Source organism: Aphelocoma coerulescens, chromosome 9 (genome assembly GCF_041296385.1).
Source record: "Aphelocoma coerulescens isolate FSJ_1873_10779 chromosome 9, UR_Acoe_1.0, whole genome shotgun sequence".
Lineage (NCBI taxonomy): Eukaryota > Metazoa > Chordata > Aves > Passeriformes > Corvidae > Aphelocoma > Aphelocoma coerulescens.
The window spans coordinates 1,441,362-1,462,150 of NC_091023.1; the positions used below are offsets into that span (position 1 = coordinate 1,441,362).

General features: G+C 42.7%; 1 protein-coding gene across 6 annotated transcripts in view; it reads left to right on the top strand.

The window, feature by feature from the left end:
* Window positions 1-20,789, top strand: part of STAG1 (STAG1 cohesin complex component) — a 175,646-nt gene that overhangs the window by 134,335 nt on the left and 20,522 nt on the right. For all 6 annotated transcript variants that reach the window (XM_069024276.1, XM_069024271.1, XM_069024272.1 and 3 more), the window contains 7 exons: window positions 2,778-2,870; window positions 2,995-3,084; window positions 3,266-3,469; window positions 6,045-6,115; window positions 10,941-11,028; window positions 12,461-12,541; window positions 19,462-19,554. In XM_069024276.1, the coding sequence (XP_068880377.1) occupies window positions 2,778-2,870; window positions 2,995-3,084; window positions 3,266-3,469; window positions 6,045-6,115; window positions 10,941-11,028; window positions 12,461-12,541; window positions 19,462-19,554 (720 nt within the window). The remainder of the gene's footprint in view (window positions 1-2,777; window positions 2,871-2,994; window positions 3,085-3,265; window positions 3,470-6,044; window positions 6,116-10,940; window positions 11,029-12,460; window positions 12,542-19,461; window positions 19,555-20,789) is intronic.

A 20,789-nucleotide genomic window follows, 5' to 3' on the forward strand; every position in this document is an offset into this window, starting at 1 on the left:
TGCCTGGCTGTCACCAGAGCATGGAAGATATTTGTAACACCACATTGGGACACTTCTGCAGTAGAGCTTTTTAATCGGTGTTTGCTGTTTCATCTGACCACTTCTAAGAAAAATATTAGAAATTCTCTTTCTGGACATGTTTGGTTTTCTCTTTGATTTTGGGGTTTGCATTAGCAAGTTAAGAAATAAAAATGTACAGCATAAAAGTCTTTTTTAATCATACCCTTGCCTTACATTTGTAATGTACCCACATCTCCAGCCCGTAATGTTAAAACTAGATTAGAGTGGAAGGTATAGGAGCAGAGCAGACTACCTCTGACTGTCTTCCATGAAACGAATGTGCTGCTAATATGGATATAAAATTTGCAGAAAAGTCAACAGGATCTTCATTGTGAGGGTGTTTAGCACTGGAACAGGTTCTGGGAGTTGGTGTCCTTCCTGTGCTTGGCAGTTTTTGAGACCTGACTGATCAAAGCCCTGATCCTCCCAGTGTGACCCCTGGGCTGGCTCTGCTTTGAGCAGGAAGGGGGGGCTGGGACCAGTCTGAGTGTGTCTGTGGTTTTAGGCCTTATCCATCCTCTTTGGCCTCCTCCACTGAGTGCCCTAAGAATTTCAGAACTTTACATTCTGGCTGATTGCCTCTTCAGTTCATTTTATAGCAACTGTTTGAGCACCAGTGGAAGGCCATTCCTAAGGCTGGACATGCAGTTTTAAACACTTCAGTATAAGTTATAGGGTCAGGGTAATAACAGGCTTTCAGCTGTATTCTCCATAAATATAGCATCCATGTTCCAAAGCAGTCTCAGCTTCTCAGACATACTCCCCTGATTTTTGGTAGTCCCCATATTATTTAGGATAGACTAAAATGGAATAAACCTGCATGAACATATGGTACTTCTGTTAGGATCCATTCTGAATAATCATAGCTAGTTTGTTAAAGAAAGCCACAGATTTAATAAAGTTGAAATTTGGAGACGGTCTTGGCATTTGCTATTGCTAAAATAATGCAGTTACTTAACTTCTTAATTTTTATGTGCCAAAGCAGATTAGTCTCATGTCCAGAAACAGCATTCCAGGAACAGCTCCAAGAAACCATCAATTTAAACATGCTTTAGGTGCCTTAATTTATAAGGCATGTTCTTAGGACTTCCTAATTTATTAAAACATTTCAGGGCTGAGGAGGGAATCCATGAGAGCACTTACTCAAATTTATACAAGCACATCTTACCTTTTGTTACCAAAACTGTATTGTAAGCACAACTTTTTAGTCTCAAGCTGCAAACCTTTCTAGCAGGCAAAGTGACCTTTAAATTAAAAAAAAAAAAAAAAAAGCAATCCCATTGGTGTTTTCTGTTTGGAGCACCAAATACTGTCAGTACTAACTTTCTGGGTATTTTCTCTTTCTCAAGAGATCTACAGCTCCATTCACTGAAGTTCAGCAAATTGCTTAGTCTTAAGTTTTCAATGTCTGTATTTGGAGCTAAAGAAAATACATCAGTAAAGCAAATTTCACCTTCTGAAGGATGGTCAAAAGAGCCTGGAAGTCATGCTGGGGACCCAGATCGATTCCCAGTGCCAGGGAACAGCAGGATTTGGTCCCCAGAACACAACTGGGCTGTCAGGGCTGGCATTCTTGCCTGGGTTTGCACTGCTCTGAGCTTGGCTGGTGCTGCCCTGGTGGGTGTGCAGGGGCTGAGGCTGCTCTGGGGCCATCCCTGCACCGTGCACTGTGCAAGTGGTGTCTTGTCCTGGTTACTGATCCATCCCCCCCCACTTCCACGGCTGTTTTGGGTTCCTGCTGACACAGGGCCTGGCACCCAAGCACATGCCTTGTGTCCAGCTGCTCCTCCTCCCTTGCAGAGCCATGTAGGGGTGACTCTTAGCTTTTGCTTCTTTTCAGTTAGACCATGAGCTGTGGGATGGTAAGTGCAGGGATCTCTGCCTTGTCTCTGGAGATTTGTCCTGTCTCACAATCCCTCCAACTTCTTCTCTGAGTTGAAACAGGAGCAGATTTCTAATTAAGCACTCACCTTCTTGTGAAATAGTTTCTCCTCTGACTTTAGCTTGTAACCCTTACTGTGCAGAATGGCTGATTGGCTCTATGTGAATCATTAGCTAACTTGAGTATTTTATTATCATTATTTGTTTTCAAAAGTATTCTTTCCTTTCCTGAAGCCAGATTAAGCTTTGATGAAGCATACTGGTTTGACTATTGTGTCTCTGGTCACTGTTTCAAGGGGGTTTTGCTCTGACAGCATTAGTGCTTCAGTACCTCCCTGTGAACTTGGATGTACATTCTCACTGAGAATTCCATTCCAGTTTAGAGAACAGGCCATGAATCTGCTAATGAAAATCACTGCTACAGTGTGGTTTGGTTTTGGTTTACCTAATTATACTTCAGTTTGCCCTGAGGTCTTACATTAACATTGGTTTAATGTGTGAAAGCCAGAGCTCAGTACACTTGGAAGCAATAGCAAAACTTCCAATGACTTGGGTTATATTTGAATTTCAATCCTAAAAAGATGCTGATGTGTGGAGACAATGTCATGTTGGGTGATATGGTATTTTTCTTTTCAATCACAGCTTCTTAGGACACACAGTCCTCCCACTTAATCACTCTTCAGCCCAAATGTGTTTTGAGTTTTTTATTCCCTCCTCTTTTGATTTATTAAAAATACACTTGCATGGAGTTTTGTTTGTAATACAATGTTTAGAAAAGTTAATGAATGCTATATGCAGAAACTGTATTTACTGTAGTTATGTTTGATCACTTCCAGGTCTTGACAGCAAAAGAAAGAAAAACTCAGATAGACGACAGAAATAAATTGACTGAGCATTTCATTATTGCACTTCCCATGCTGCTATCAAAGGTACAGTTTTCAACAAAATAAATCTTTCACTGGGATTTACAGCTGTCTTTAAACTTTCTCATTCTGTAGTGCAGGAGTTTATTTTTACTTCCCTGTTGCTTGTTTTGTTTCCATGATGTTCCAGTATTCCGCTGACGCCGAGAAGGTTGCAAACCTCCTGCAGATCCCTCAGTACTTTGATCTGGAAATCTACAGCACAGGCAGGATGGAAAAGGTATGGTGCCTTAGGCAGGATGGAAAAGGTATGGTGCCTTGGGCAGGAAGTGTGGCTGCTCTCAGGTGTGCCCACTGTTCAGCCCCCCAGTGCCACAGCTGCTCTGGCAGTTCTGGCGCTGGCCTTGCTCAGCGCCATTGTCCTGGTGAGGGGAAAGCTGAAGTTCTTTTCTGCTCTGCAGCATCTGGATGCCTTACTGAAGCAGATTAAGTTTGTTGTGGAAAAGCATGTGGAATCAGATGTTCTGGAAGCCTGCAGCAAAACCTACAGCATCCTCTGCAGTGAGGAATACACCATCCAGAACAGAGTTGACATAGCCCACAGCCAGCTTATTGATGAATTTGTGGATCGATTCAACCATTCTGTGGAGGATCTACTGCAGGAGGTTTGTTTTCTTAAAACTGTTGAAATTAACTGCCTCAAATATGCTAGGATAGACTACAGAAAAACATTCTTAGCAAGCTGTGAAATTATCCATCCGAAGATGTAGTGCAGCAGCAGCTATTTCATAATTATTTGGAGCCACTTCTCCCTGTGAAAAGTCCTTTAGAGTAGCCATTAAGCCTTCAAATCATTGATGGTGTAAAACAAGACTATGGGAAAATCCTGCTTCTGAAAATTTAGTTGAGTATTAAAACAGTCCACATAAGAAATTAAGTGGATGAATGGGTGAAAGATGATTAAAAATGCAGAGGAAAGTGCATTTACATTAATGCTTGTAGTGATTCCACTAGTCCCAAATGGATATGCAGGCAGCAAAATCAAGGTTGGATTATGTTTTGAATGGAAGAGAGGATTTAACAAAATATGTATAATGGCATATTAAAAGAGCCCTGGGAAGAGTAAAAGACAAGTCTGAAACCTGGAAGTACCTGGGTTTTAGTTGTAAGAATTTATCCTTCAAAATGCATAAGACAGAATACATTAAATAAGAATAGAAACTCTACTCATTTTTTCCTCCTTTGCAGCAATTTAACTTTGTGTAGCACTACTTAATTTGTTGTAATTTTCATGCCTTTTAAACATAACATGAGAGCTGCACAGATCTTTTTCTTTGCTTGTAGTCATGCACTGCACTGTGGCAGATACATTTAATTTTTGATGTACATTTAGAGAAAGTTAAGCTAAGTCCCTGATTTAGAATGGCATGTGAAAGGAAATATGCCTTTTTTTCCTATTTTTATGTAGCATGCCACATACAGGCACACTGTAAATGTGCCTTGTCACGCTGCAGAGTGAATAAAAATGTTTGTAAAGCTGCAGAAATGTGCACACAACCCAAAGATGGGGCACCACTGTGTGTTCTTTCATAAAATACACAGAGCTTGCTGTCCATCTGGCTGCCATTTTTGGTGTACTTCCTCATAAGTTTCTGATCAGAACCTGGAAAGACAGTCCAGAATTTGTGCTCCATCTCTGCCCAGCTGTGTGTGCCAAGGGAATCCTTCCAGCTAATGCCACATTACACTTTAGCCTGGGTTTCTGAAGTTCCTCTCCTCTGGCCAATAGGACCAAAACCTGACCTGTGCAGCAAAAAGGGCTGAGGCTGGGCTGCCACACAAGGGTCCAATTTCAGAACCACCCAAGTTGTACACACCCCATGGATGCCCAGCAGCTGAGCACTGGAAATAGTGGCCTTTTAGAGGCCTGGCCCCTCCTGGCCCTGCTCCAAAGGTCCCTCTGGCCTCAGCCTTTACCCAAGGGGAGACAGAGGAGAGCACTGAGGTGCTGGGATTTATAAATGCCTTCCCAAGAGTCTTCTCAGGACAAATGGGCTAGGAGAGAAAAATGTTTTTCCTGCAATTTTCCTTAATTTTGTTTTTTCTTTAGAACTGCTCTATGGCTGCTGCTGAATCAGGGAGCCAGTACCTGCTTATTCCCACCCCTTTGCCCTTCCCCTCTCTTTGCCAGTGGCCTCCCTTTGTGCTCCAGTGCAGAAAGCCCTAAAGGATGCCCTGGGGCTCCTGAGGGCCCCCGGGCTGCTCTCAGGGGTCCCCTTCCTTCACACCACAAGGCCAGCGAGGCCTCATGATCCTGGGGGTGTTCACTGCCAGGAGAGCAGGGGAGAGGCTTTCAGAGAAGCACTCTGTCTGAAAGGCATCTGAGAAATGAATTAAGAGCCTTAGATCTCTAAGGAAAAGCGAGTGCATAGGTCAGACATGGGACACAGAGATCTGGAGACAGAACCAAGACAAAAGTAGAAGACAAGAAAGAGAAGAGCAGTAGCAAGGATTTAAAATTATGGCCTTTGTGATACTCTTTTTAAAGTGATACTTGTTTGAATAATTAATTTTATTAAGTCTATTTCATCATTTTAAAGACATTTTAAATTAAAAAATTTGCATGGTGGTACCCAAGCAAATATCCCACTGATTTACAGCTTCTCACTGGGCTGATAATGGGAGAAACATGGATTGACAATTGCATCTGAAGGCAGGAAGATGTCTTAATTGTTAGGGAAAAGAAATTACCAATATGAAATGGAGAAGAAGAATTGTTGCAAGTAGGTTTCTTATTTTAGAAAATTGCTGGGAAATGTAGGGTTGGAAATACCTTCTTTTCAGTTGATTCCCTAAGGGAAATTGCTGTTTAGTTTGCAGAAAATACTAAAATTGTGTTACAGCGTGTTCATCAGCTGATGATTAAAGCTGATGGTTCAGTCCTTTTTTGTAAAATAAGGTAGAACTCAGATTTTGGTCTTGGGAATGATTTCTACTGCTAGAGGATGCTGGTTTGGATATTAACACAGTGATAATGCTGAATATTGTCAGATGATCTTGCTTATTTTTTAGTGCTGTGCAGTGGTTACTTAAATACTATGGAATCTACATAAAAGTCACTGGAAGATTTGGAGACAGTTTTGATAGCAGCATAAACCCCTAAGAAGCTGCTCCTGCCTGTGCAGGAATGTACTGGGCTGAACTGCTGGGCTCTCCTCATGGATTGCCTTTCCTTTGCAGGGAGAAGAAGCTGATGATGATGACATATACAACGTGCTCTCCACACTGAAGAGGCTGACCTCTTTTCACAAGTAGGCAGTATTTTCCCTCACAAATTTGTGATGTTAATTTTATCCTTTCAGCAAGTATCAGCAGTGTCAGGTGTGGGGAAATGAGAAAACACATGGCCTGAAATCTGAAGAGGAGATGGAGGAATGAGTGGTGGTGTTTGTCAGTAGAACTGTTTGGGTTGATCTGGGTCCTTGCTCAGTTCGTGCCATGACCTTTGCAGATGGGATTTGCAAGTAGAACCCCCTCCCTTGCACCCAATGCTCTTACACCCATGAGTAAGTTACTACAGGTCCTGCTCCCCTGTGTGGCACAGTCAGGGCACAAGGGACACTTCTCTGCCACAAACCTGTGCTTTGGGCCTCAGCTTAGGAGAGTCTGCAGGAAGCTGTTTCTCAATGCCTTTGAGCTACTTCTCCTCAAAATTATAGAATTACTTAGTAGTAGCAATAATAATAATTAATAGTTTATGGTGAGAGCCTGGAAGATGCATTTTCTACCTGCAGTTGAATTGTTGGCCAGGTTTCCCTGTGTGGATTGCACAGAATCTCCTCACCAGGCACAAACCAGCTTTTCAGGTTCCTGCTGCTCTCAGACCTACGGGCACACTCAGCACGTGCAGAGCAACCTGGAGAGCTTCACTGGAGCTGTGAATTCTGGAGCACAGCACAAAGGCCTGATCTTCTCTCTATGAACTGCAGGAAGCATTTGCTCCTGGTCTGCATGAGAGAAAGCTTCATGTGCAGGTGGCTGAGCCACAAATAATTTCTTCCTTATCACAATGTGGGAGAGGACCTTCCTCCTGCCAGCTCTGCTATACAACTGGGTTTTTTTACAGCTTTGTGATTTCATTTCTCTCTCTGTGCTCAGACTTCACTTATCCCAAATCCTGCACTGGATCACTGTCTGAAATGGTTCTGCAATCTCTACTCTTCATTGCCATTCAAGGAGAGTCCCACAAAGATCGTTAAATCATTACTAATTTCTATAGTGCAGCAGGCTGACATGTGCAAATTAGGTTTGCAGTCTCCCTGGTAACACACTGGAGCCACTTCTGCCTTTCCTGAGGGTCTTGGGCAAAGCTCTACTTCACCTCCAGGAGAGAAGCACAAATCTTAAGGCTTTTCTGAGAGGCTCCCATATATATTTTTTCCTTCAGGGTTCCAGGTCTCTAGAGTTAATTCAGACCATAAAGAAGCCTTGTAGAATAACACACAAATCAGGGTCAGGGACATCTACTTTCACCTTCAAAAAAACAGGAAAGAGCAAAGGATCAGAGCTGAAGAGCTGCAAAACAGCTAATGTATCATTTCTCAGCTGATTGGTTATTTATGACTGTAGTTCAGTAGGAATTTCTAATATCTGCTTGCATGTAAAGAAGTAATGAGATCTTCATTACTGTCTTGGACATTATGTGTGATGTGATCTCTTTGTGGTAGGAAACAACTACACCAGGTGAGCCAGAATTTCTGCTGAACCTTTAGTTATGAGACAGGATTTTCAGTTCAAAATGCACGTGGAGTGTCCTGTCTCAAAGCACAGTGGCTGTGGTCTGACTCTGTCATTGTCTGTTGTCACCTGGGAGTCAAAAGAAACTAAATCAGGAGATCTCCTTAACAGGCACTGATAAAATGGTTGCTGGGGCTTTGGGAAGAAACAAGTCCCTGCCTTCTTCCAGTGAGAGAAACTCCAAATGTACCTTGTCCATGCTTTTCTTCCCTTGGTGCTTGCTGCTGCTTCATACATTGAGAAAAAGCAAGGTGGAAAATACAGGGTGTGAGGGATTATGAGAAAAGCCTTCCAGACCAAAAGGCTTCTATACTGGGATTTCCCAAGCCTGAGCTAATCCTTTTTTTGTGAGAGGGCCATGACAGCAGAGGGCTCACAGCACTCTTTTTGATTCATCAAAACAGGGATATCAGTGTATCAATACAAATTAAATTCATCATTACAAAGTTTCCTTCCACATTTTCAGAACACAATAATACATTTTCTTGAGATCTGAGTGGAACTCCTGAAGTATCCACTTGGGGTATTTTTTGCCAGAATCTCACAGATACTCATAGCATTTAAGTACATGGAGGTGATTTTTTCTGTATTGACTCCGTTGTATTTCAGTTTAACTTTCACACATGACACATCAGTGCTGTAGCAGTTTGTATGCTGCAAAATCTCAGCATCTTTTATTTACTTCCTTCAGTAAATCCAATGCAAGACACATCCCAAGCATCCCCTCCATTCCCCTGGGTGTGCCTGTTGCTTCTGCTTTGCATGGAGGACATTGTTTCCCATTTAGGAACCAGGAGCATTGGAATCACTGTCCACTAGTCCTCAGAGATGATGCAACATTTGCTTCCTTCCCACCTCCACACTGACTCCACAAACCCACAGGGACTGTCATAACTCTCAGATAAAACCAGTGCATATCAGGGTCAGTGTGATCAGTCAGGACACTTCCCAGACAGGTAAATTCATGGTCACATCATCACATCATCTCTTCCTCTTAGAGAAACTCTTTGCTTAACATTTTTTCCAGTAGTTGACCAGTGCATCTCTCAGACTGAGTTACTCAGAAGTTTCTTATATCCAGAAGAAGTAGAAATGATGATAAATGAAACCTCATTAGAGAAATTAGACTGTACCAGTAGCACAGCTACTGATATCAGTTAGACTGTATCAGAAGGCACAGCTTCCCTCTCTTTGTGCCTCTTGAAGAAGTGAAGCAGTTTGGTGGGTGGAAAGGTCACCTCTTGGAAAAGAAACTTTTCTAAGCTGCTTTTTGCCACACTTTTGAGAAATGCTGTGAAACTGGTACCTTTACCTCACCTGCCTCTTGTCTGGCAGAAATGTGCCCCAGCAGACAGCACTGCCCATAAGGATTAAAAGAAACCTTGGATGAAATATTGGGGCTTATTTTCTGTAATCCATGAAGAGTCTGACATGGAAGGAACTAAGGGGAAATTCTGTGTTGTGTGAATTTTCTTCCTGGGAGCATCTCTGTCGATCTGAACCTCTGTGGAGAATTGTGTGGTGCTCAAGGTACCTTTATAACTATGGTTTTGGTGGCTGAGTAGCTCAAAAGAGATTAAGAGGTACCAGAATATGCCTAACTGTAATGTGGAGGCTCTGCTTTAAGGAATTTTCTATTGAAAAGCTGTGTGTAACTTGTACAGAGTTAGAATTGAGCCCTTCCAGAGCTCAGCTGTAAGGCCAGGCTGAGGGCAGGGAGCTGAGTGTCGCCAGCTGTGGGGGCATGGCCCCTGTGCCCGCTGCCTGACGGGGAATTTCTGATCTGAAAAGGCAGGAATGAGACAGTTTTTCCTTTCATATTCTCTGTAGGATAATCTGTGCTGATACCTGCCTCTGCACACCAAGGAGACTTTACTGCTTTAATTACAGTGCTGTAATTAAGGAGGTACCACTCTGCCTTGCTGGCAACCTTGTGGTTTATGGAAGCAGCATCTCTATGCTTAATATCACCAGTCAGGGGCAGCTCTCTGGCAGCCTCTAATTTATCTATGAAACATTTTATTTTAGTACTTCAAAGACCATCTAAATCTGTGAAATACTTTTACACTTTTTACATTTTTAGTTGCATTATTTTTTTTTAAGCTTTCCTATTCTTCTGTTTGTGGATCTGAACTGGAAGTCAAGGTGCACCTTGGCTTTAATGGCACAGCCCTGGAGTGCTCAGTGCACTCTGATGGTTATGTTTTCTGTGAAGCTCTTACCAGTGACATTTCCCAGGGCTAACATGCTCCAGCATGGGAGGTGTTTCATGGCAGGGCTTCCAACAGGACCTGGGCATTCCCAGTCCTGAGTTCAGCCTCTGTCCCTTTTGGAACTGGAGAGCTATTCCTTCTGGCTGAGCAGGGCAGTTAATGATTTAACCCAGGGCAGGCACAGCGGGTGGGAGGAGTGAGCTTGGCTGGGTGATCCAGGGGCTGGGATGAGTCAGATGCAAGAGGCTGCTGCATCCAAGTGAGACTCCCAATTCAGTCTCAGTATCCCTTCTTCCAGGTGAGTATTTTAATCAGCAAGTTTCTGATTATTCTGAGCTGGCTTGCTCTTTTATAGACATATTATAAACGGTTTCAAATTATCTCAGTTTATTTCCGCTGCAGAAAAATGTTTTAAACTTCAATTTGCTTGCTGAGAGAGTTTTTTTGTCTTTCAGGCAGCCTGATGTTTTTCAGTTTCTTCTGTATTTCTCATTTCTCTATTAAAAAGCCTTTTCATGAGCTGTTGAGGTCTGTAAGGCTGTAGAGTATTTGTTCCTAATGTCATTTTTATTCCTCTCACTGGCAAAATCAGGTTGGTGCAACTGAAATGTGGAACAGTGAGTGGAGTGGCAGCCACCATCTCTATCTCATGTCCATGTGTTATCATATTGTCTCACTTCAGATATTCAGGATATTTAATATCTAGTGGTAATATGTATTATTTTTCAAATGCAGTAGAAAAATACACAGTTTCATTTTGCTTAAAGCCATTTTTATTCAGTAGATAGTGGTAGAGTTTGGCTGTAGTTTCTGCTGCAATGCCAGGGAATGGTTTTCTGGAGCTCTGTCAATGTTTCCAAAAGAGGAAAGTTAATGTCAAGAGAGAAGGAGCAGCCACACTTAAGTAGCCTTTATAGGTGTATGGTATGGAGAGAGTTTATCTTCTCCCTACAAAAATCCCATGTGGTAAAACATTTTTCCTGGGTTATCAGAAAGCCTCATTTGTGCTTTTAGCATGGACTGAGCTGCTGTGCAGCTGCTCAGTCAGCTGTACAAACCACCAAAGCTCTCTGGGCTGGGGGTTCTGAGGAACACAGCTAATCCCTCTTTATTCCTCTCGTTCCAGTGCTCATGATCTCACCAAATGGGATCTGTTCAGTAACTGCTACAGATTGCTGAGAACTGGAATTGAACACGGAGCTATGCCAGAACAGGTACCCTTAACAACAGCTGCACTGCATCCCTGGGGTGTCCGAGGTTCTAAAGAGTCTGATTGTCCAGAAGTTCAAAAGTTCAGAGCACTTCAGTGATGTAGGAAAAACAGAGTTTGGAATGAAATTTACAGTGGAGTCAAGGGCTGTGTAGGAGGTGGAAAACCTTGGATTCTGTGATTTTTGATCTCCTTCCCTCACCTTTGTCATCTCTGAAGTTGGGAATAGCTAATGTTCCTGGCTCTGAAAAGCAATGCATCAATCCTCATGTTTACACTGAAACCCAACATTGTAAGCCTTGGCTGCAATTAGAATCATCACAAATGATGGTTGTGCATTGAAGGTAAGATGGAAGCTTATGAAAACCAGGAAATTAGAACAGTCTAGTGGAGTTCTTTTAGTGAACACATCTCGGACTTTGTTCCCTCAGAGTTCAGTTTCTGTTTCTTATGGATGAGCACAGGAACCATCTCATATTATCCCATGGTTCCTTTTAAACTGCAGAATTCCTACTTCAGCATTTAAGCACATTTTAGGTTTTGATTTGGTTTCAGTTAGAAGCCAGTTGTTAATTCTAACTCAGCTTTATTTAGAAAAAAGAAATTCTCATTAAATTCTGAATAAGAACTTTGTAGAAAGGGCCCTAAGAGGAGGCATTGCCACACAGTGTGTGAAAGTCCTGGCTTTGAGCTCTGGGATCTTCTGCTCTCTCTGCAGTTGCTGCTTCATGCTGGAGTTGAGCTGCCTGGAGGAACAGGGCAGATAAAACCTGTCCATGCAGCTGCCAACCATCCTCAGTTTCTGGGTCTGACAGTGTCTGGGTCTCCAAATGCCTCTGTAAGATCTTAGGGGAAAGGTCCTGAAATCTGAGCTCTGCTCAGTATTTCTTCCTGCAGGCCACCCTGAGGAGTTTGGCAGTTGTAGCTCCCAGTCTGGGTTTGAACTCTTCACTAGGCACCATGGATGCTTTTCTGGGCACCATGGATATGACCCCAGTCTTCTCCATGGGACAAGCTGTATTTTCTCCCCTTTTTTAGCAATTGGGCTACATGTTCATTTGGCAGTGGAACAGATTTCCATGCTGTTTAAAAGTGAAGCCAGGTTTAGAGGTATTTAAACAGAGGCTTTTGACCTGAGAGATGTAGGTGCTGGGTTGTACTTCTGTCATGCTGTGACATCCCCTCTTGCTGTACCCCAGTGCACAGTTTTCTGGTGTTTCCCAGCATTTACACAGTGTTCTTTCACCTCTAGTAGGCTGATTTCTTGTAACACCAAACCAACCAAGGAAGAACATGAGACCCTTGAAAACAAAAAGTGCTACCTAAGAGCTGCTCCTGTCTTTTCACCACAAAAATGCATGACAGAGTTTCCATACACTTCCTGCTGTGCCTGCTGCTTGCAGCGTGCTGGGATTCTGTGTGTTCTTGTGTTACAGATCGTTGTCCAGGCACTGCAGTGTTCCCACTACTCTATTCTCTGGCAGCTGGTGAAAATCACTGAGGGCTCCCCTTCCAAAGTAAGTGGCCATTTGATCATACAGATTTTACTGACAGAACACAACTTGCCTCAAAAAGGTGTTACACCTGGTTTCTTTGTAACTTCCACTCTTGCCATCATTTATTGTCATTTATAACACATGAAATGTCGATGTTCGGATTTGTTCCCTATTTCAGGATCTGTTTAACACCATGTGTATGTCTAAGCAATGCAAATAGTCTTTATCAGGATTTTATAGCAGCTGGTCATGATATTTTTATTGCTGAGGATAATTAATGCACTTTATTGTGAGTACTGCAGTTTGCATGGCTGATAAGGAATGTTGACATGAACAGTTGTGAGCAATACTGTTGATCTGCAGACCACAGATAGCTTAATCTTTATGTGTAGCTACCTTGCTTATCCTCTAATTACACCTTTCATGTTGCAATGGAAATGGCAGGGCACTGGCAGTAATGATTGCAATAAAATAAAATAAAATAAAAAGCAAATGAACACAAAGTATAATGCAGTCAGGACCAGGTGACATGTGGCTTTTCCAGAACCTTTCCTTAGCCATTTTCTCAGTCAGAGGCCAACATCCTGTTTTTTCAGAGCTTTTTCAAAAGTAATACATCAAATTAAAATGGTATGAAAACTGAAGTAATAATTGTGCTTCCCCATCAGCATCAAAAAGAAAAAGATGTTATACTGAAGTGCTACTCAAATAAGCATTTTATGTATAGAAGAGTGATAAAAATACAAAGTAAATTCTCTGAGTTGTTTTGAATACTGACATTAACATTTAAAAATAGCTACTAGAAAAAAAGGAATAATCGTTATTCTTTATTCTGGCTTTTGTTCCTATTTCCCCCTCTCAGCCTCTTTCTCATTAGCATGCTGGTAGTGTACAATACTGCATCTTGGAACTCAGAAAACTGAATCCATCCCATTTGTTTTAAATGAATGCAGAATCTGATCACAGGAAAGCATCTCAAGTCCTCTGCTGGCAGCACTGTTCTCCTCAGGGAGGAGTGTCCCTGTGACAGGAGAGGCTGAGTTCCTGGAAGGAGGTGCAGGAGGCCAAGCACTGCTGCAGCCCTCGGGGCACACACTGAGGGTGGTGCTTGCACCGACCTCCCTCCAGCCCTGCCCTGTGAGGAGAGCCGGGCTGCTGGGTCCCCGTGGAACCTGGTGCTCAGAGCACCTGGGCACTGAGTGTCTGCAACCCCTTTATTCAGTTTTCCCACCTGCTCTGGGCTGCTGGGCGTTGCTGGGGCTCTCACTTGCTCCTGAGGACTCCAGCAGTGCTGTCCTGCTGCCTGCTGGGCTCGGCCTTGCCTTGCCCTGGGGGCAGATGCCCAGACACAGAGGAGCATTGGGAAGATTCTCCTCACCCTTCACTGCGTTTCTCCATTTTTTGGAACAAAATAGAGTAAGTTGGCGCAGTAGAGCTCAGGTGGTGCAGGGATAGCTGTCAGCATTGCTGGGGAAAAGTTTCATGTTTTCTTGTGTCTCAGTTACAGCAAAAGAAATGTATTTAACCATCACCTCCAGCTGGGGATTAACATACAGCCTCTCCATGCACGGAGCATGGTACAAACTTTGCATTTTGGTGCCCAGGCATTCATGTGCCTTCTGTTACAACATGACCATGATGGCCTAGTTAAACTGAAAGAGAAAAAAACCCTTTATTTATTTCAGGCTGAGATTTTCTTGTAGACAAGCTTAGTGCAACTGTATGGCTTTGCCTACTTTTTCAAAATAGGATGCATTTGCATGAGATGTCTTTTTCTGAGGTGAATGCAGAATAGCTTTGATCTCTCCTGTATTTCTAATCCTGTTGTGATTCATGTTAGACATAATGTAGTTCATAGGAGTGGAAAGGAAAATAACTCTGAAGGGTCACTCTGGAATGGCCATGCCAAATACAAGCCTTGCCCCATGCAAATCATAATTACTGTCACCTAGAGAACTCTTAGCAATTTGTTGTCTGGGGTTCCATCCCAGCCTCTACAAAATAATGAGTTTTATGCATGCTTAGTTCCAGGGAAGCCCTGGCAGCAGCCTCAGCTGAGGGTAAAGAGACAACCACAGACCTGCTGTGGCTGGAGCACTTTGATAGCAAACTTTCCACTCTAGTTTGTTCACTGTGAAAATAGATCTAATCTGCAGTATATCTAGCATTTCATTCATTGGGAAATCATTTTGCCCTTGGCTGGTTTCTAAGTCATTGTTTAGGCTTGGAAATGGGTAGACATTAAAAGGCATCACTTACAAGGCGTAGGTAGACAAAGGCATTAACACAAGCACCTCAGAATGAAAAATAGTGTATTTCATGAGTATTTTTTGGAAGTATTCAGGCTTTTACAGGAACATTTCTGACACAGCAGTTTAACATGTAGGTCCATGCAGGTTTCTAGGGCTACTTTGCTGTATTTATAATGATCTCAGGGCAGAAAGGGGTGATAGATGGTGTGTAGCCTCAAGTGGCATCTTTAGTAGACCAATGGATATACCTGTAAAACATAGGGAGGCTTTTGGACTCATAAGCCTTTCAGGTTTGAGATAAAAGCAGAAGATTACAAAGCAAAAGACAAGCTGAGAGCAATTGCTTGGTTTCTATTTAGATACAAAGCAGGTAAACTCTCTGATCAGGAAGGGAGAGGGTCATTGGTACCTACAGAGGGGTGAGAGCACGGAAAGGAGAGGCAGTAAGAGAGTTAGGAGGAGGATTAGTGGGGAAGGAAGGAAGATAAAAGATGGAAATGGAGAGAAGAGAATTTATAATACGTTATAAAATTAATCTTAAGTCTATGTTTTTCTGTATCCCATAGATCTATGAATTTTTATTCCCAGGCTCATGTTTCAAAGATGATTTTTTAGCTTTGCCTTGAACAACCAGGCTGAGAGATCAGAGATGGAGGAATTGATTAGTAAGAAATGTCCATCTGCTGCCAGCTGGGTCATTTATGTGACTTCATTCTGGCAGTAGTAGCTGCTCTGTTTCACCTCGTTAGGTCCCATTTAGGCAGTCAATGCACTGGGTGAGGTATTTGAACACTTTGGAGTTGTAAGTATGGGAATAAAAGGTGGAAACAAGTACAAGTATCTTGGAAAGTCTCACATTTGTTATTCAGGTGTGCTCTGCATCCATCCAGGTGTACCTTTTATTGCAGGGAGTTTGCAGGTGGGATGGGGAATTCTGGTAAGATTTCCTTCAGAGTGAATTCTTTGGTTACAGTTCAGAATTGCTTGGTAATTCTTGTATCTTGTATTGATTCTGTGATGGAGTCATACTTGACAACCAGAGGCATACACTGGGAACAGAGTCATTTTGGAATGAAGTTATTTTTTGTCTGGTGTTCAGATGGTTCTTCAAAAATACAGCCCTGTCCTGAGAGAAGTGCCCTTGTTTGGGAGCAGTCCTGGGCATGATGCCCAGGCCAGGGCACATGAATTGCTGCACGAGGGATACCTCACATTACAGCTGTTGAGCATGTTCTGGATCATGGTTCCCTGCCTGAACCAGGTGTGTTGGGTTGGAGCTTCCATGTTTGTGGCAGGAAAAAGCTGCAACCCTTGTGGTTTAAATCAAATTGGGGTCAAGTCAGCTCACTGATTTATTAACAGCACATAATTCACCTAGAGCCAGTGCAACACATCTCTGTGATAACTGTCAGCTCTACAGAATACAGGACTGAATATTGGACACTTCTGTAATGTTAATGAGCACCTACAAATGCCAAACTGCCCTTTAGCTGGTCACAAGTTACTGAAGTCCCCTCCTTGAGACACAAAGAGCTCTTGTTTGTCCAGGCTGTTACCAGGAGGGTGCTCTGCAGGTTGCCTCTCACTGTGCAGTATCACTTGTAAACAGAGCTAAAGGGAGTGATGTCAGCATAAAAATGTATCAAAGACATTTTAGCAGAAGGGTGATAATGATTATTTGAATTGTTAAGGAAGTCCAAATTCTCTGCCCAATAACAAAGATTTCACCAGTTAAATACAGCAGAGAGTTGGGGCAGAGTTATTTTAAAACACTTTTTCAAGCTAGCCTGTGGAGAAGAGGGTGTCCTGTGGAGTCACCTTGGTGTCTAAAATCTGAATTGATTACTGAAAGGAAGGTTGCAGCAGATGAGGATGAAATGTGTAAGCCTTGAAATATCCCCAGTGTGATGCTTTAACCTTTGGTCTCCCTCTGTCCACGTTCAGAGGAGGCTGAGGCCGTGCAGGCTGTCGGTGCAAACTGCTGCTCTTTGGGGTAACCAGCACTGTACTGGGGGGAGATGGCTTATCCTCCATAGCCTGTGGGAGCAGCCTGTTGTAGCCTGGAGGAAAACTCTTCCTCAGGTGAAAAGGGGTTTGAGGGTGCTTCCAAAGGAAACTGGTAATTTCTCCCCTGGAGTTCTCCCATCTGTCAGTCTGGGGGAGCAAGTACAGTCCTGAGGCAGGAGACTTGGGGATTAGAACATATACTTGTTTCCATCTGGATTCCTTTCAGCCATGTCCCAGGTGCCCAGGACATTGTACTGTGCACTGTATGTGTGTGTACTGAGAAGGAAATATTTGCAGAAAAATAGGGTCCTAAAACTTAGAACGGTAAAAACAAAGCATGAATAGAGCAAACATTGAGAGGCAAGACAGAGGTCAGCCAGTTGTGAGTGAGCAGCAGCCAGAACAGGCAAATGCAGGGCTATTAGAGTGTGATTAGTGGGCAGAGGACTTAGGAGAGGAGGGGATTTAAAAAGGGATTTAAAGAACAACGAGGTGACTTCATATTTATATAGGCAAGATGACAGAAAGCACAAAAAGCTGAAGGGAAGAAAAAAAATCAAAAGGTGCAAAAGGTTGGACCATGTTCCACAGTCGGGTTGGAAGCTGAGGGCTCTTCAACACTGTGAAGTTGAAGTTAATACTGCAAATAATAAGTGCTTTAGAGAAAAAGCAGTGAGCACTTAGGGAGAAGAGGATGGGGTTTGGGAGGTGAACATAGCAAATGCACAGCATTTTAAAATTACTTCAGTGGAAAAAAACAAGCTTTAATTTAAAGCTAGAAAGTAGCTGAGGAATTGTACACATGGGTCTTTTGAGTCCCCTGGTTTGGGTTTGGGTGGTGGCACAGCCTCCAGTCCTTGCTGTCAGCAGCTCGTTCTTGTTCCTGCCATGGAGCAGTTAAATTGCAGAGTTGTGACCCTGTGGTTTTGTCCAACAGCCAACAGGATGGTAAAATGGTTTCATATCAGCTTTTTTGAGAGCCTGGGCTGTGTACCCCAGAATGCTCAAAGACTTGGAAATCTAATTCATTTTTTCTTCCCATTTTCTCTGTTGAAAAAAATCCCCACTCTGCAGTAGTCTGGGGTTTTCTCCAAGCTCACAAGAGTTCCAGATGGCTCCGTTGCACTGTTCAGTTGGGCTTTCTCCTGCTGTCTGTAACTTTTCAACATGAATCTCTATCATGCTGTGCTGTCAGGAGAGAGGGTAATAAATACTGTGTACCTGTCTGTTAGTCACTTTGACAGAAAGAAAAATGGGAGACACACTCATTCCCTTTCTAACCTGTAGGTGGGCATTTTCACAGGTTTTAGTTTCTCCGTTGAATTCATGAACATCTAAAGGGAAGATAATTGTGATAGAAAGCAGAAATCATGAAAGTGATTGTAATCCCAGTGTTTAAAGGATAAATCAGGTGATTGTGTAACAGTGAAGTGATTAGCTTGGCATCAGTCCTGGGTAGAATCTTGGAGTGGGAGATAGAAAACACAGTTGGTACAAGGCTGAAGGGCCAAGAGCTAAGATTGGAAGAAACACATCAATTTGTTGTTGAGAAGATTGCAATTTTGACTGAGAAGAAAACCAATTGGAACACCAGTGTCTGTAAGACATTAATACCACATTGCATTTCAGGTGCATGCTTGGATTTAATGTAACTCATATTCAGTGGCTCAAAACTGATCCATATATTAAAGAAAATGTGTAGGTGAGCAAAGCTCCCACAGTGGAATCGTTTCTGATGCATTCCAGGAGAGACCTGCTCTCTGCTGAAAAAGGGGTCATTTTTATCAGTCATCTGGGAAGGCACTGAAAATGGGGGTGATATAGATCAATTGGTGAACAAAATACAATTTAAAATTTTAGAAAAGAGGCATCTTAATGCTGCCAGATGGAAGGCTTATATCCAGGATAAAAGAGGGGTGATTAGTGGCAAGTTGTGGATTAGAACAGAGCAGAGCTGTGTTACAGATTCTGTAAAGGCACAGTGGCACCAGGAGCCATGGCTGCATCATCAGAGAAAAACTGCTCAGGAACAGGAAGGTGAGGAGTGCACAGACCTTCAGTGTCCATATCCAAATCCCACTCACTCCCCTGGAAATGAGGAGAGGTTCAGGGCTTTGGGAACACTCCGGGTGCTCGGGCACGCTGGCAGTCCTGCCTCGTGCTGTGAACCAGCACAGGGAGAACAGATGGACCACAAAAAGGCTCTGCAGTAAACACAGAACAACAAGAGCTCGTGGCAGGAAGCATAAGAAAAGCTAAAACCAGAACTGAGACACATGGGCTGAACAGGCAGCATCAGTAAAACATTTCAGCAAGGAAAACACTGCATGTGCATTATGTAGGTTCTTCACAGTTGCTTGGAAGTTGTTCTGCAGGACATTCTCTCTTCATGTGGAAGCTGATAGAGCTGTCCTGGGGGGAGCTCTGCAGAGCTTGGGCCAGCAATCCTGCTGTGAATTCCTCTCATTTCATTTAATTTGGGGTTCTTGTTTTCTTCTCAGTGATTGGTTCATCATCACTGTAAAACCAAGGAACTGTTTGTGTGTGTGTTCTCTTTGAATAGCTTATTTCTTTCACAGCTGCTTGTTGAATGTATGAAATCATCACCATTTCTTTATTTTGCTTCCTCCTAGAAACCTCTTGTTAATTTTTGTGTATTTTCTTTTTTAATCTTTATTCCAGGAGGACTTGTTGGTATTGAGGAAAACTGTGAAATCCTTCCTGGCTGTCTGCCAGCAGTGTCTATCAAATGTCAACACTCCAGTCAAAGAACAGGTAAAGGAAATGTCTGTCATGCTCTTAGAAAAGTGTGAGTGTTTAATTCTAGTAAAACTCAAGACAACACTACATCAAACTTAAAGTAAAATCATCTGTGCTCCTGTCTAAATAAACCTGAACAAACAGCCCAGAAGAGCAGCTGTATTAACAGCACTTCCAAAGCACAGCTCATGGCAAATTAACTTTTGATTAACAGTAAGGAGGGATTACCTGGATGCTCAGGCTCATTTCCAGCCCTCGTGACTTCAGGCATCCAACTCAGTCACCTCAAATGAAAGACTCTTCCTGTAGACACTGGATTAAAAGATGGAAATAGGCACTTTTGGAGGGTGACTGAGATCTCAGATGGGCTGAATCTTTCTGGATTTTTTTCCATTGAATCAAAGGGTTTGTTGAAGTAATTTAGTCTGTCTCTGCAGGACACAACAGCTGGTTTGTTAGCTGAGGTTATGTGACTATAAATGATATTGATTTATGTCAATGACATTTTATTTGTCTACAAATGGCATTTCTATCAGACCCCCCCAGATTTTGCAAAGATTATAATTAGTAACTGGCCTGTGTTTTTTTGCCTGTGGTATTTTAATATTTCTTAAAAGGCAGTTTTATTTCTTTGAAAGATAGCTCTGTTTGGCATTTACTCTCTGTTCTGCAGTTTGCTAAATATAAACATTAAATGCTCAGAGATGTCAGTAGTTTATGCATTTCTAACAGACTTGTGTGCCATTGGCTTCCAGCAGATTTTACTTTAGTAATTGTTTTTTAATATTCAGAGTAGTTACTCCTGGCATATTGTATTAATATTACATAATGTGAAGACACCTTCTAGCTTCATGCAAAGACCTCCCTTCCAGCTCGAGCTGGGCCTGACATCCTTCCTGCCTCAGCAAGTGGCAAATGTTCCTTCCCATTCCTGCACTGGGTTTGTTCTTGGGGTGTTTTAACACAGGTTTGTTCTCTTCTTACAGTGGCCACAATGGTTTTTTCATTGATAATTTAAACTTTCTTTAGAAGCTCCTTTGCAGTTCCCAGTTCTGGGAAGTTTTCAAGCCTCAGCCACACAAACCCAGGCCCAACCAGGCCCAGAGAGAGTGAGTGTCCCAGGCAGAGTAGGCTGGACTGGAGACTCCAGGGAGCCCTTTCAGCTGACTCTTCTATGATTTGCTCTCATTTTCTTCCTTAAAAAGTGTATTTCTGTGTGTGCAGGACTGCTGCTTCCTCCTTTTGTTCTA